The 14575-nt window shown below is 32.3% G+C and overlaps 1 protein-coding gene across 1 annotated transcript; it reads left to right on the forward strand.

The window, feature by feature from the left end:
• Positions 1 to 5111: 5111 nt before the first annotated feature.
• LOC112772385 (G-type lectin S-receptor-like serine/threonine-protein kinase At4g27290) lies at positions 5112 to 10203 on the forward strand. The gene is made up of 7 exons (XM_025817318.3): positions 5112 to 6781; positions 7011 to 7130; positions 8464 to 8597; positions 8694 to 8910; positions 9062 to 9302; positions 9385 to 9535; positions 9629 to 10203. The coding sequence occupies exons 1-7, from the start codon at positions 5455 to 5457 to the stop codon at positions 9932 to 9934; spliced, it is 2496 nt and encodes an 831-aa protein (XP_025673103.1). The 5' UTR covers positions 5112 to 5454; the 3' UTR covers positions 9935 to 10203.
• Positions 10204 to 14575: the final 4372 nt, after the last annotated feature.

Genomic DNA, 14575 nt, shown 5'->3' on the forward strand with positions numbered 1-14575 from the left:
CATATCAAGTCTGTAGGCGTTTAGCTGAAAAGAGAGCTTCCTTCAATCCTAACCAACCTCGGGATGGTTATATTCCAGCTCAACCAAAGAAAAAATCTCCACCTGTTTGGCTTTTTGATAGTTTCTCAAAAATGAGTGTGCAAGATGATCAGAAAAAATAGAATAATGAAAATATTGCTGCCAATACAGGTTCTAGAGCAGAAAATGATGGTGAATCAGAAAACACAGGTACGGCTACTGATACTAATTCTTCTTTTAATGCTTTATTAGAGATATCCTATCCCATGAATAATGTCCAACACAATAACAACGTCATATCCAAGCTTAAAAATGAGAACAAAAAGCCAAACCTGAAACAACTTGCCAGAAAGTCTGTGATAGGTTTCAAACAGAGGAGTGGAGGTAATGGTACTGAAAATATTTCAAAAAAAAAATTGTCTCAATGATATTGTCTCTGATGCTATGACGGTGGATGGTGCCAACCTTCAAGTGGCACCCAAAGTAATATAAAACTGCTCTCGTGGAATTGTCGAAGTTTGAGGAGACCCCTGACAATCCACAATCTTAAAAGGATTTGCAAATTCTACTCCCCCGAGGTTGGTTTTATCTGTGAAACAAAAAATCAATCTCGACAAGTTGAAGAAAAACTAAGATCTTGTGGTTTCAAGGAATGGTTTATTGTGGATCCGGATGTATTATTAGGGGTTTGGCAATGGCATGGAGGGATGGTTGTACTGTTCAGATTTTACAGCATGGTAGATTCTTCATTGCGGCATCAGTTCTGACAGCTGGTTCTAATGATCCCTATGGTGTTCTAGGTGTTTATCTCAGTTCAAATGATCAACATAGATTGGCTCAGTTTGCTGAATTAACTTCAGTCACCCAACAATTCAATAGTAAGATTGTGTTAATGGGTGATTTTAATGCCATTTCTAATCAATTGGAGAAAGTAGGTGGGGGTGCTAAATATCCTTCTTCTATTGAAACCTTTAACAGTTTTATTGATGATAAATCCCTGATTGATATTGGTATGGTCGGAAGACCATTCATTTGGTCGAATAGACTGAGGGGTGATGAGTTGATACAGGAAAGGCTGGACTGATTCCTGGTAGGAGTTGATTGGCAGCAACTCTATCCCAATGCAACGGTTCTTAGACTGTTAGAATCAGGGTCGGATCGCTCCCCTCTTCTCTTAGACTCTAATCCAAGAACTGAGAGATCTAAACACCGATTCAAATTCTAGAAAAGATGGTGTTCCAATGATGAAATAAGGCAGATTGTTAGAGAGGTTTGGCACGAACAGATTGATGGTTCAACTATGTATATCCTAGCTCAAAAAATAAAGCGTTGTCGGCATAAGATTGTCAAATGGCAGCAAGAACACAGATCTAATTCAAAGGTGGAGATTGATTTACTACAGTTTGAATTAGAGGAACTTCGTTTAGCAGGAATTCATGGAGGCGACATCATTTCAGAAATAGAGGACAAACTTGAAAAAGCATTGCAAAATGAGGAATCTTATTGGAAAGATAAGTCTAGAGTCAAATGGCTCAAATCCGGTTATCAGAATACAGCTTTCTTCCATCCGAAATTTAGAAATCGAACTCGACGGAATAAAATTTGGCAACTAACTAGCAGTGATGGTGAAGTGGCTACTTCAAATGCTGGTATTACTTCTGTGGCTGAATCTTATTTCAAGGACATCTTTTCCTCCACTTGTCATGAGAACACTGAACCTCTATTTACTGATTTTGAACCTAAGGTTACAGCTCACATGAATCGTAGGCTTCAAAGACCAGTGACTATGGAGGAAGTGAAACGTGCAACATTTAGCATTCATCCTCAAAGTGCTCCAGGAGATGATGGTATGACAGCAAATTTTTTCAAAGCTTCTGGAACATACTTAGTGGTGATGTGTTTCGAGCAGTTAAGATCATCTTTTCAGGGGGCAGAATTTTGAAGGGTTTTAACCACACTCAAATATGTCTTACTCCTAAAATTTCTGATGCTAAAGATATGACTCAGGTAAGACCAATAAGCCTATCATCAATCTTTTACAAGATTATCTCCAAAGTATTTGTATATAGACTTCAGGGTATGATGAATAGATTAATTAGCCCTACGCAGAGTGCTTTTATTAAAGGCAGATTAATCTTTGATAATATCCTAATTGCTCACGAGTGTATGCATTACTTGAAGAACAAAAAAGGGGACTCGAAAATGAAATGGCACTAAAATTAGATATGAGTAAGGCATATGATAGGGTGGAATGGCACTTTCTTTGGTTTATATTGGAGAAGTTTGGTTTTGATTCCCGGTGGATCATGTGGATTCGAGAATTAGTGACAATTGTTTCTTATTCTGTTATTGTGGAAGGACAACCCTATGGTTTCTTCAAACCAAATAGAGGTATTCGACAAGGAGATCCTCTATCTCCCTATCTTTTTCTTTTCTGTGCAGAAGGTCTCTCCTTCTTGCTACACAAGGCAGAACAAAACAGACTAATTCAGAGTTTTCAGATACATAGGCGATGTCCCAAGGTCAACCACCTCCTCTTTGCTGATGATTCCATCTTATTCTGTAAGGCTAATCCTGAAGCATGTTCAAATATCCTGCATTTATTGAATTCTTATGAAAGCATCAGTGGCCAGAGGGTAAATCTTAATAAATCTGCTGTATTCTTTAGCCACAACACTCTCTCCACTACTCGTACACAACTGGCTAACTCTATGAATATTAATCATATTGGGGCTCAGGATAAATACCTTGGTTTGCCTTCTATTGTCTCTAAATCGAAAAAGGCTTCTTTTAGTATGATCAAAGAAAAGGTTTGGAAAAAAATCCAAGGGTGGAAGTGCAATCTTCTATCGTTAGGTGGTAGACACGTATTGCTTAAGGCAGTGGGAGAAGCTATTCCTATTTATACATTGTCTTGCTTCAAGTTGCCTGATGGTTTAATTTCGGAAATTCACTCTCTACTTTCTCAATTCTGGTGGGGACAAAAAGGTTCTGAAAGGTGGATGGCTTGGATTAGCTGGGACACTATGACTCGCCCACGAAGAGAAGGAGGCCTTGGATTTAAAGATCTCAAAATCCAAAATGTGGCGCTTTCTGGCAAACAGTTTTGGCGACTCGTAACACAGCCTACTTCCCTATTATCCAAAATCCTAATAGGTAAATACTTTAACAATGGTAATGCTATAATGGCAGAAATTGGGGTCTTACCTTCTTGGGGATGGAGGAGCATACTAGAAGGCCGAAAGATTGTTGAAAAAGGTCTTAATTGGGCTGTGGGTACTGGAGAGAATATCCGAACCTTTGAGGATCCTTGGCTGCCTCCTCCGTATCTTTTAATGATTTCTGACATGCCAAATAGATATGCTATTTCTGAGTTGGTTCCAAGAGTTGAAGATCTAATTACTGAAGATAGAAATTGGAATCAGAATCTCATTCAAGAATTATTTTTCCAAGACATTGCAAACAGAATTTTGTCAGTTAAAATTCAGCAGAGTAGGGACAAATTGCAATGGGATTTGAACAAATCCAAGTAATATGATACAGCTTCAGGTTACAGAATTGGCTATTTATTTTACCATCCGCCTCTGGAGCTGTGCCCTAATTATATGCAGCAGAAAAAGCCGTGAATTTGTTGTATGGAAGTTGAACATGCCTCACAAAATTAAGCTATTTATCTGGAAAGCTCTCCATGGTCGGCTTCCGGTGCTTGCTCAGATTCATCACCGCATCCTATCTATATCACCAATGTGCTCCTGCTGTCATGAAGCAATAGAAACAGTCACTCATTGTTTGATCGATTGCTCTAGAATTAAAGATGTATGGTCTCAAAGTTATCTTCGTGAGTCATGACTATCTTCTCCCTCAGAGTCCTAATGACTTTTGGACATGGTGGACTGCATCAACAGAGATGCTTAACCCGTTGAAGAATGGTGACCGTAATCCTCAATTGCTTACCATCATTTGCTGGAACTGCTGGAAAGCTCGCAACCAGTTGATTTTTGAAAGTTCTACTTCAATGCCGTATGCCATTCTAGTAAGCTCTGTCAAGTTGCTCCGTGAAATCCAAAGAACTCCCAGTTTAGGTCGTCATTCTTTCTTCTTTAAGTTTTTTCTTCGTTTTTTGACCACACACCGTTGGATGAATACCTTCAGTGTAGTGTTTTTGGAAAATTCCCACCTTTTATTATGATGTCCTACTTTTGAATATCTTTGTATTTTATTTTTCAATAATTAATGAAATATAACCTATTATCTTTGAAAAAAAAAATATGTAAATAGAATTGGGTATCTACCAACGAAAAATAAATAAAATTAGAGTTGACATGTCCCAAGAACTAATTATTTTTTATATGCTAATTACAGTTATGTAATACGTATAAATGAAGTTTTGGGTGTATAATGCCTAACTATGGGACTCATAATTGGTTTTAAAGAAATCGTTAGTGTTGATTTGTTTAAAATCGTTACCAACGATTTGAGTAAAGAGGAACAATAATTAGAAAGCTTTGGATCAACAATCAATGGCTAGAATCAACTTAGAAAATGAGAGTAACGATTTCATAATTGTAGAAATTCTGAAAAAAAAATTTTTGTCTTACTTAAAATCGTTAATCTCATTTTCACAAATTTTTTGCCTCTTTCTAAAATCGTAAATCACAATTTCTTATGAGATTAAAAATTCCCATACCAATGCATTACATTAAATTAGTGTAATATTAATGTATTACACTCCTCCGATTGTAATATCTAAAAAAATTAGCCTGTCCCAACTTGCAAAAATTAAGATTTGAATTCAAAACCTTACCTATTATTACCGTAAGGATAATTCTAAATTTATAATGGTTTTAATATCAGATAACTAGATACGCCAAGACGTCTGTGTCGTGGCGTACCTTTTAGGTCCCCTCAATCGCTTTCTAGGTCAATTAATGATGTCTTTGAAGCGTTCATAAATTACTATGCGATTTAGGTAGGTTCATACAACTCCATTATTGACTCCTGATACTCCATAGTAAACCGTGGGGTCTAATAAAGTTTAGTGGAACTATTTGGATTAACAATTGTAGAAATAGAATTTCCCAATAAATTAAATTAGAATAATCAACTTTTGAAATCCTAAATCTAAGAGAAGAGAACAAAACAAAATAAAGCTAGTATAAAAAATACAAAAAGAAAATTAAAAATTTCTAAAACAAATTATAAAAAAACAACAATAAATCTCTTCTTCTTTTAAGTTATAAACACTAGATCTAACAAATTCTTTAAAATTCGACAAGTTCTTCAATTTGATGTTGTAGTGATAAATGCATGCATGAAGTACTACATATTTAATTTGGAGAGCCTACAAATTAAAGCATTCAAAAGTAGTTGTAATGATTAAACTTTATTTTCACCTCTCTCCCTCGATCTTCTCTCTTTTCACAGTGAAACAGTACGATGATGAACAATCTTCCATTTCTCTTCGTCATTACAGGGATGGTTCTTCATTTTTTCTTTCTTCGTGATGTCTCAAGCGCAACGGATTCAATATCTATGGTTCAGCCTCTTCATGAAGGAAACACATTGGTTTCTAGTAATGGAACCTTTGAAATGGGGTTTTTCAGCCCAGGAAGTTCTTCAAACCATTACTTAGGTATTTGGTACAAGATTCTCCCGTTGAAAACCGTTGTTTGGGTTGCAAATAGATCCAACCCTGTCAAAGACAACACTAGCATACTCCACATAAACAACCAAGGGATTCTTCAACTTGTCAACAAGAACGGAACCGTCTTTTGGTCTACAAACTCCACCACAAAGATGAACCTTTCGAATCCGATTGCTCAGCTCTTAGATTCTGGAAATCTTGTTATTAGAGATGAGAATGACCAAGATTCCAAGAACTACTACGTCTGGCAAAGCTTTGATTATCCTTGTGATACACTCTTACCGGGGATGAAGCTCGGTTGGGATCTTAAAACCGGTCTTGAACGGCGGTTAACTGCTTGGAAGAATTGGGACGATCCCTCGCCGGGGAATCTTTCTTGGGGAATCTCGCTTGAGGGTTTTCCCCAAGGAATATTCTTGAAGGGCTCGAAAGAGTACTACCGTGTCGGTCCATGGATTGGTCTTCGTTTCAGTGGAACACCTGAATTGAAGCCCAATAACCTTTTTAGTTATAAATTCGTGTCGAACGAAAATGAAGTGTATTTTGTGTATAAGTATAATCTTGAAAAAAAGTCCCTTTTACTGAGACTCGTCATGAACGAAACCTTAGGTAACAGACACGGCTACATGTGGAACGATGGATCTTCGGGTTGGACGGAATTTTCTTCCCATTCGCCGAGAGAAGCGTGTGATCTCTATAATCACTGTGGTCCAAATGCGTATTGCAGCATCATAAGTGGCTATTCAACGTGCCAGTGTCTGAAGGGGTTCAAGCAAAAGTCATCACAAAACTGGACTGAAGGATGTTCTTCTTCATTGCTTGATGAGCAATCGAGATGCAACATGGATAATAAGACGGGTAGTCAGAGAGATGATAAGAATGGGTTTTCTAAAGTTGGAGGAATGAAATACCCAGATACTCGGCGTTCTTGGGTGAATGAGAGTATGAAGAATCTTGATGAATGCAGGGATAAATGCAGAGAGAATTGTTCGTGTATGGCTTATGCAAACTCAGATATTAGAGAAGGTGGTAGTGGCTGTTTGATGTGGTTCGGTGTTCTCGACGATATCAAAGAGTTTTCTGATGGCGGTGCTGATATATACATTCGAACGATCATCGGTAAGATCTCTCATGTCATAATAGTTATTAGCTGATTTTTAGTGTATCATATATATTGAGGTTGCTGATTATTATTGTTAGTTAATTGTTTTTCACTCTATAAATTCACTCTATTGTATTTCCATGATGGCATGCATGCATACATGCTTATATATATATAGTTTTCGATGATTCATAAGTCATAACCGAGTCAGCTAATTGTTTCTGCATGAACTGAATAATCGCGAAGATGGGAAGGAAGGGCACAAAAAGAAGAAGGTAGGACTGATAGTCATCGGTACCAGTGCCTCTGTTCTTGTGGTGGTTCTGATTTTTGGTTACATTGGCCAGAGAATAATAAACTGCAGAGGTAATAAATAGATTATTATTATTATTATTATTATTATTATTATTATTATTATTATTATTATTATTATTATTATTATTATTATTACATGAGAATGTCAAGTTTGTTATTAATTAATAAAAATTGTTAGGCATTCTCGGCACAAATTATAGATTTTGTACTGATTTATTCATTAAATAATAAATTATTAATAATATAATTATAACAAATATATATATCAAAATTAGTCATCAATACTACATATATATTAAGATATAAAATAAATATTAAAAATAAATTATATATTTATATATAAATATATAATAGCTAATTTTAATATATACATAATATTTTTTTAATAAATATTTATAACAAAAATTAGTTTAACATACTTGAAAAGATAAATTGAAATTAAAGGAGAAAATAAATTCTTTTATTTATTCTAAAAGCATCTAAGATTGACTGTGTTATTAATTGGTATATGTGTCTTCACCTAAAAAAAATTAATTAATATATGTGGGCATATTGTACATTGGATGCTGTTGAAGACTTGAAGGCATCATTCATATTCAATGTTATGTTCACCGGTCCAACCTAATACATTTATTTGCACGCTAATAAAGTAATAATATCCTGCATGTTTCCATATATATACAAAGAATGCAGACAATAATCGGAATTTTTTTATCTTGATCATTAATTAATTATTAATATTTAAAAATATAAAATAAAATATATTATTAAATTAAAAATTAAATTAATAACTAAATAATAAAAAAAATATTAAAGTTTAATATTTTTTATATTTTTTTATATATATAAAAATATTATTTATATATAATATATACTAAATTTAACTAATAATATATATTTGTGTATAAATATATATAATTTAATTTATTTTCAATATATATTTATATTTTAATATATATTTTATTATAATGACTAATTTCAATACTTGATTTTAAACATAATCGATATAACAACATATATTTTTCATTTTTAACTTGTCTTTTTTTTTTTTTTTTTCACTTTTCCTCTTATATAGTGCAATAATTTTAAGGTCTTTTCTATCGTATCTAACTTCTTAACTACTAGAATAAATACGAAAGGTGAAGTCCATCTTTTTACGGTTTTACCTCTTGTCTTTTAGGCTCAAATTTTATAGAGTTTATAATTTTCCTATTTTTAATTTTGATACATAACAATTATATAGACAACAGAGTGCAAATCATTATGAATGTGGTTTTCGTCAATAATCACACACACATACACACAATTCTTTCAAAGGACTAATTCTATATAATAATGTGCTGATGAAGATGTATTTTAATGTCAAACTATTATGCACTTACAGTTAAGAAGAATAATGATGCATATGAAGACTACTTGGATCTTCCTATCTTTGACCTTGCTACAATTGCAAAAGCAACTGAAGACTTTTCCATTAGTAATAAACTTGGAAAAGGTGGATTTGGGACTGTATATAAGGTAAATTGTCAACATACTGATTTGATATAAGGTGAACATAAGAGTTTATATAGTTATATTTACTGATCTTATGTAATTTTATGTGATACGTTACAGGGAACTCTAGTTGATGGACAAAATATTGCTGTGAAGAGACTTTTACAGGGATCTAATTCTGGACAAGGGTTGACAGAATTTATGAATGAAGTTTTATTAATTGCTAAACTTCAACATCGCAATTTAGTGAAGCTTCTTGGTTGTTGCATTCAAGATGGAGAAAAGATGCTTGTCTATGAATACATGCCCAATAAGAGCCTAGACAATTTTATCTTCGGTTTGAATTTCTTAACATCGTCTTTTATGTTCATTTCCTTTAAGAAAATTCTCTTTGTTGTCATATAACTTTTTTATGTCCTTTTCTCCAACAATTTTTATATATATGCTTGTTTTCACTGAGTTAATAATACTATTAGTTGTATAACTAGGTCACAAGGATGGTAGAGTTATTTTAGATTGGCCTAACCGCTTCAACATTATATGTGGAATTGCTCGAGGATTACTTTATCTTCATCAAGATTCTCGACTAAGGATTATACATAGAGATCTCAAAGCTAGCAATGTATTGCTTGACAAAGAGTTAAATCCTAAAATTTCTGATTTTGGGATGGCGAAATCATTTGGAGGAAATCAAACAGAAGGAAATACAAGTAGGATTGTTGGAACATAGTAAGTTCATATATAATACAATCTAATTTATATTTAATTCTATCAATGATGACTAAGACAATTTTTTTTTTAATGATTTCAGTGGTTATATGGCTCCTGAATATGCTATTTACGGATTATTCTCAATAAAATCTGATATATTTAGCTTTGGAGTATTAATTTTGGAAATAGTAAGTGGAAGAAAGAATAGAATGATTTCTCGTGAAAATGAAGATGCAAATCTTATTGCACAAGTAAGTAAATTTTTTTTTGTTCCTTCTTAATTACAAGTGACAAATCTTGGGATCGACATGGATTATTTCAATTCATCCAATCACATGTTTCAGGCTTGGATATTATGGAAAGAAAAGAAGGCTCTAGACTTCATTGATTCATGCATGGAGAATTCTTATGTTGAATTAGAAGCATTGCGTTGCATCCACATCGGTCTCCTATGTGTGCAACAAAATCCTGAGGATAGACCAAATATGTCAAATGTGGTTATGATGTTGGGTAGTGAGGTTGCCTTGCCCCAACCTAAGGAGCCTTCTTTCCTCACTGAGACTTCTCTTCTTCAAGCAGTTGATTCTTCGAGCTACCAACAATGTATTTCAACTAATGAAATAAGTGTCACAGTATTGGAAGCCCGATAATGGATTATTATATCCCAAATTAAATGATGACTTGATTGTACAACTTCAGCATTATTATGGTTTATTAATATTTCCAGGAAATTCCTAAAGCAATATTCAAGCTGAAAATGTCAGTAGGATTCTCCACTTTTATCCAAAGTTTGCTACATTGATTAATTATTAATTAAAGTTGGTGTGTAATAAGGGAGTAGTTAATTAGTTACTTTTCACATAATATATACAATTTACATATCTCAGTAGTCAATATGATCAACCTTAGCTTACTTCCATCATCATCATTCAATTTTTCCACAAATACTTTCTTTAATTTATATTATTCTCTCAGATTATATCAATTCTTCCTATGCTTGTTAACAAAGTATATACGATCAGGTATCCTCGAAGCCTAGCTAGTAACAAGTTTAACAATAATGTTAGGAAAATAATAATTTAAAATTATCTTATTTAATTTTATATATGTTTATTTTTTTTTTGTATATAAGTTTATTGGCGGTAGGTATAATTTGTCGTGTTCAGGAATTGAGCTCTTCTTCGTCTGAAGTGAAAGAAGTATACATCAGTTTCAAGAGATTGGTAGTGGCATGCACCTTTAAATGCACGTCGACACTCAAATAAGTAAAAGTAAAAAATGAGTATAATGTTATGGTGGGTACTCCCATGAAGATATTATAATTGTCTTCATGTGATGATTTTTCTTTTTGACCTTTAGATGATGGAGTGTAGGGTTAGATTTTGATATGTTATAAAAGTGTTGTTTTTATTTGAAGTGTGGTCAAATCAATAAATCACACTTTTATACAAAGCATCTTCATAAAAAGATGTTTTTTGCATCTTCATTTGAGTAGCTCCCTAATGTTATTTAGAATGAATAGCATACCTTTTTCATAGTTAGAGTTTTGTATTTATAAAGTGTTACCTCTTTAGAGTGGTTGAGATATTTTTCTGATCTTTCGGTAACCAATCTTAATATGTTTCTGAGTGATTTGTTAAGGATAAAATTTTCTCTAACTGAAAATAAATCACGTTTATTATTGTATTTGAATTTTGATTTATAGTCTGCATGGCAGTGCTGTTGTTGAGGTTGCTTTAATGGGTTTATTTTAAAGTGCACGCTATAGCACTACTTGGCTTCCTTTTGGTTGGCATGTATTGTTATAACTATATTATCCTGTATACAAAATTTGGCGCATAAGTGTATAGTAGAAGCGATAGCACCAGATGTATTTAAAGAATGTCTACCTAGAATGATATTATATGGGCTGACAATTTATAACAAAATATTGTGCATTTAGGATTGATATATGAAATGGTAAGATACATAAAAGTAAAGCAATTTAAGTATATAGAGTAGTAGATACTTTATAAGATGCTATGATGTATTTGAAATTTAAAATAAAAGAATTATATAAGCAAGCTAAATTATGCATGCGCGTTATTTTACCGTGATATAAATGATTTATTAATTTGATCTGTTGAGGTTATTCGCGTTTGATTTGTCTTCTAAGTTAATTTCGATTGTTTCTTATTGTACTGGGCATTGTAAACACATATTTTGAATTCATCAATTAAGGCTAAAACTAAACTCCATTATTCCGAGAGCAGATGATTGAAGAAAATAAAAAAAAGCATGAATAAAACAGCATGAACTAACATCAAGCAATCCAAATGTGGTTGAAGAACAAAATAATAATTAAAGCTTAAAGGAATCAAAGCAGCTAAGAGAATGAATAACTTTTGCATTAAAACACTCCTCGAACAGAATACGATAACATTCAACCAATAATATAGAAATGTTATACATTCATCATCAATAATAGAAGTGCCTTCTTTTCTCATATTAAGCTTAATAAACTCCTCATAAAATCTATTTTCGACGATTTTATATTGCCAATTTGGTTTCATCTCGAATGTGGTAATCGGATTGCTCATTGGCAGTCGAGTGATGGTAGCTATATCGAAAAGGGTAAGTCTAACTATACCACATAAAAGGTGGAAGTTGTTAGTGGTTCTGTTCCATAAACAGAGGGCGGCACCAATTATTCAATGTTGTGTAGTAGGTATAAAATGGGAGAATACTTTGAAGCTTTCAAGTATTGCATCTGACAAATTCAATCCTTTGATATCAAAAAAGAAAGTTGGCATTTTTGAAAAAAATTTTGGAGTTATTCCGAAAGGATTTTTACTGGCGATGAAAGGTATTAAGAAAAGGTCTTACTTGATGAGTAAATCTTTTCTTTCGGCACTAGGAAAGAAACGAGCAATTTTTTTGACTTGTTATGAGGAATGAATAGAGTTAATGAAATAGAAGGTATTTTCTTTAACATTGAAAAGAAAGAGAATCTTTTTATTATTCGAGGTGTTACTTATTGGATCCTCCATTATGATATATTATTCCCAGCTTGAGATACAATACCCAAATTATAATAACTCCAGTTTTTAAAAATTAAATAATAAATTATTAGTTTATTTATAATAATTATTGATAATTTTATTTAAAAAAATTATTTTTTAAATGTAATTAAATAAAATTTTATAATATTTTGAGTTTAAAATTTATTAAATTTTTTAAATAATTTTTATTATAATGAAATATTTCAAAAAAATAAAATTATTATTATTATTATTATTATTATTATTATTATTATTATTAAAAAAAAAAAAGAAGGAAGTGATGGAAACCATTAAAAAAACAAAGAAAGAATACTTGGCCAAAGCCATTAAGAGAAACAAAGTAAAAGAAATAAACGTGGTTTATATGCATACATATATACATATATACCATGATACATAAGCCCCTCCCATGTGTCACCTTAACAAATTAATCATTCTTCCTCCAAGCAAAGCAAGATCGAACCATTTTTCTTGGGGAAAAAGAAAGAGAATTGACCGAGAGAAAGAGAGAAATCGAAGCTGCTTTGACCTTCTTGAATTCGATTTCTTGAGATCTGTAACTCTAATTAAAAATCTACTTCTATAAAAGTGTTTATATCTTTCTTTTTTATATGTTAGAATTATTTTTGTTCGGTAGAAGTTGACAGTAACATAACTCTTCTTCTTCTTAAGTTCGGTCAATCGGAGTTCTAGGAGACACGGACAATTTTTGACGTTTTCTTCTTTAGCAGCTCGATCAAAAAACTTTTTCGGAATTTTCGTTGTTTTGATTTCGTACGGAGGTAGGGTTTGGTAATTTTATAATAATTAAATGTGAATTTTATAAGTAAATGTTGGTTTGATCGATTATTGTTTGAGTTTGGTTAAGTTTATGTTGAATTTTTGTTAAATTATTATTGTTTGCTTGAGATTTTGGTTCAGCTATGTATGAATAGCCAGCTGGAGTATTTTGATTATTTTAGGAATCAAAATAAATTTTTCAAAAGCTTTAAGAATTATATTAGCTAATTTTGAATTATTAAAGAAATGATTATGTTTTGAGTTTTATCGAGAAAAGTATTATATTTGAATTTGATTTATCAAGAAAAGGAATTTGATAAAAGATAAATGGATTTGAATTATTTTTTTTTAAGAGAGATTTTGATATTTGGAAAGACCTGGGGAGTATGCAAGAGTTGTTGCTTAGTCCCATTTACTTTGGGTCAAGATTTTAAAAGATTGTGGTTTTGAATTTGAGCTATGACCTGGCGAGGATCGTGGTGGTGTATCGCTTGTCCAGTGTTGCGATGGACGTGGGGATCGTGGTTATTTACCGTCTATGGGTGTACTGTTTTCCAATTGAAAACGTCTGTGGGATCGAGGTGGTTTACCGCCCGCAGATGGTGGAATCGAGGTGGTTTACCGCTCATCAGGTGAGGATCGTGGTACTGTACCGATCACCAGCTTTTAAGAGGATGATGCCCGAATTAGCTACCGAACATGTCGAGTTGGTTATATAACTGACAAATGAACTCATTAGCCATAGGACAGACATACGTTATACTTTTTTGCATATATGTGTTTTATAACAATTCAAACTTTTTTGGAAATTAGATATTGAATTATACACGATTTATTATATTTGATAATTTTATTTAAAGAATTTTTTTTTAAAAAGTAATTAAATTATATTTTATAATACTTCGAGTTTAAAATCTATTAGAATTTATAAAATGTTTTAAACTATTGGGTATTTTTATATTAGAGATTTAAAATTTTAATAATTGAAAATAATAAAAATTCTATACAATTTAAGTTGAATAATTAAAAGTTTTGATTAATATTATGAACCAAAAGAAAAATTTATTTATTTATCTATGATTTTAAATTAGATGTATTTAATTAAAAATAATTTATAATTTGAAAAATAAGTAGTATTCTCAAAATTAATTATATTGATTAAATTTGATTTTAAATGAATACTCTACTTAAACCATAAATTCCCAATTTTAAACCCTAATTTTACCAATCCTAACCTTATTATCCAATTCATTCACAGACCATACATATACCCCTATCTGTGTAACCTTCAGTGAGCCACGCCCCCATTCTTCCTGCCACTCACTCTCCTACGGTCAACCCTTCCCAATTTATACACACACAGCACCCAAAACTCTCATCACACACACACAGAGCCTTCCTTACCCATGAAAGAAAGAGAGAACGGAGAATACAGAAAAAGGAGCGGAAGACCGACGCAGTCGCCATCTC

This window comes from Arachis hypogaea, chromosome 18 (assembly GCF_003086295.3).
Source record: "Arachis hypogaea cultivar Tifrunner chromosome 18, arahy.Tifrunner.gnm2.J5K5, whole genome shotgun sequence".
NCBI classification, from domain to species: Eukaryota; Viridiplantae; Streptophyta; class Magnoliopsida; order Fabales; family Fabaceae; genus Arachis; species Arachis hypogaea.

Coding starts and splice junctions, on each gene's coding strand:
- LOC112772385 (XM_025817318.3), top strand. CDS start 5,455: ATGATGAACAATCTTCCATTTCTCTTCGTCATTACAGGGATGGTTCTT. Junction 6,782..7,010: donor ATACATTCGAACGATCATCG/GTAAGATCTCTC, acceptor ATAATCGCGAAG/ATGGGAAGGAAGGGCACAAA. Junction 9,303..9,384: donor AGTAGGATTGTTGGAACATA/GTAAGTTCATAT, acceptor TAATGATTTCAG/TGGTTATATGGCTCCTGAAT.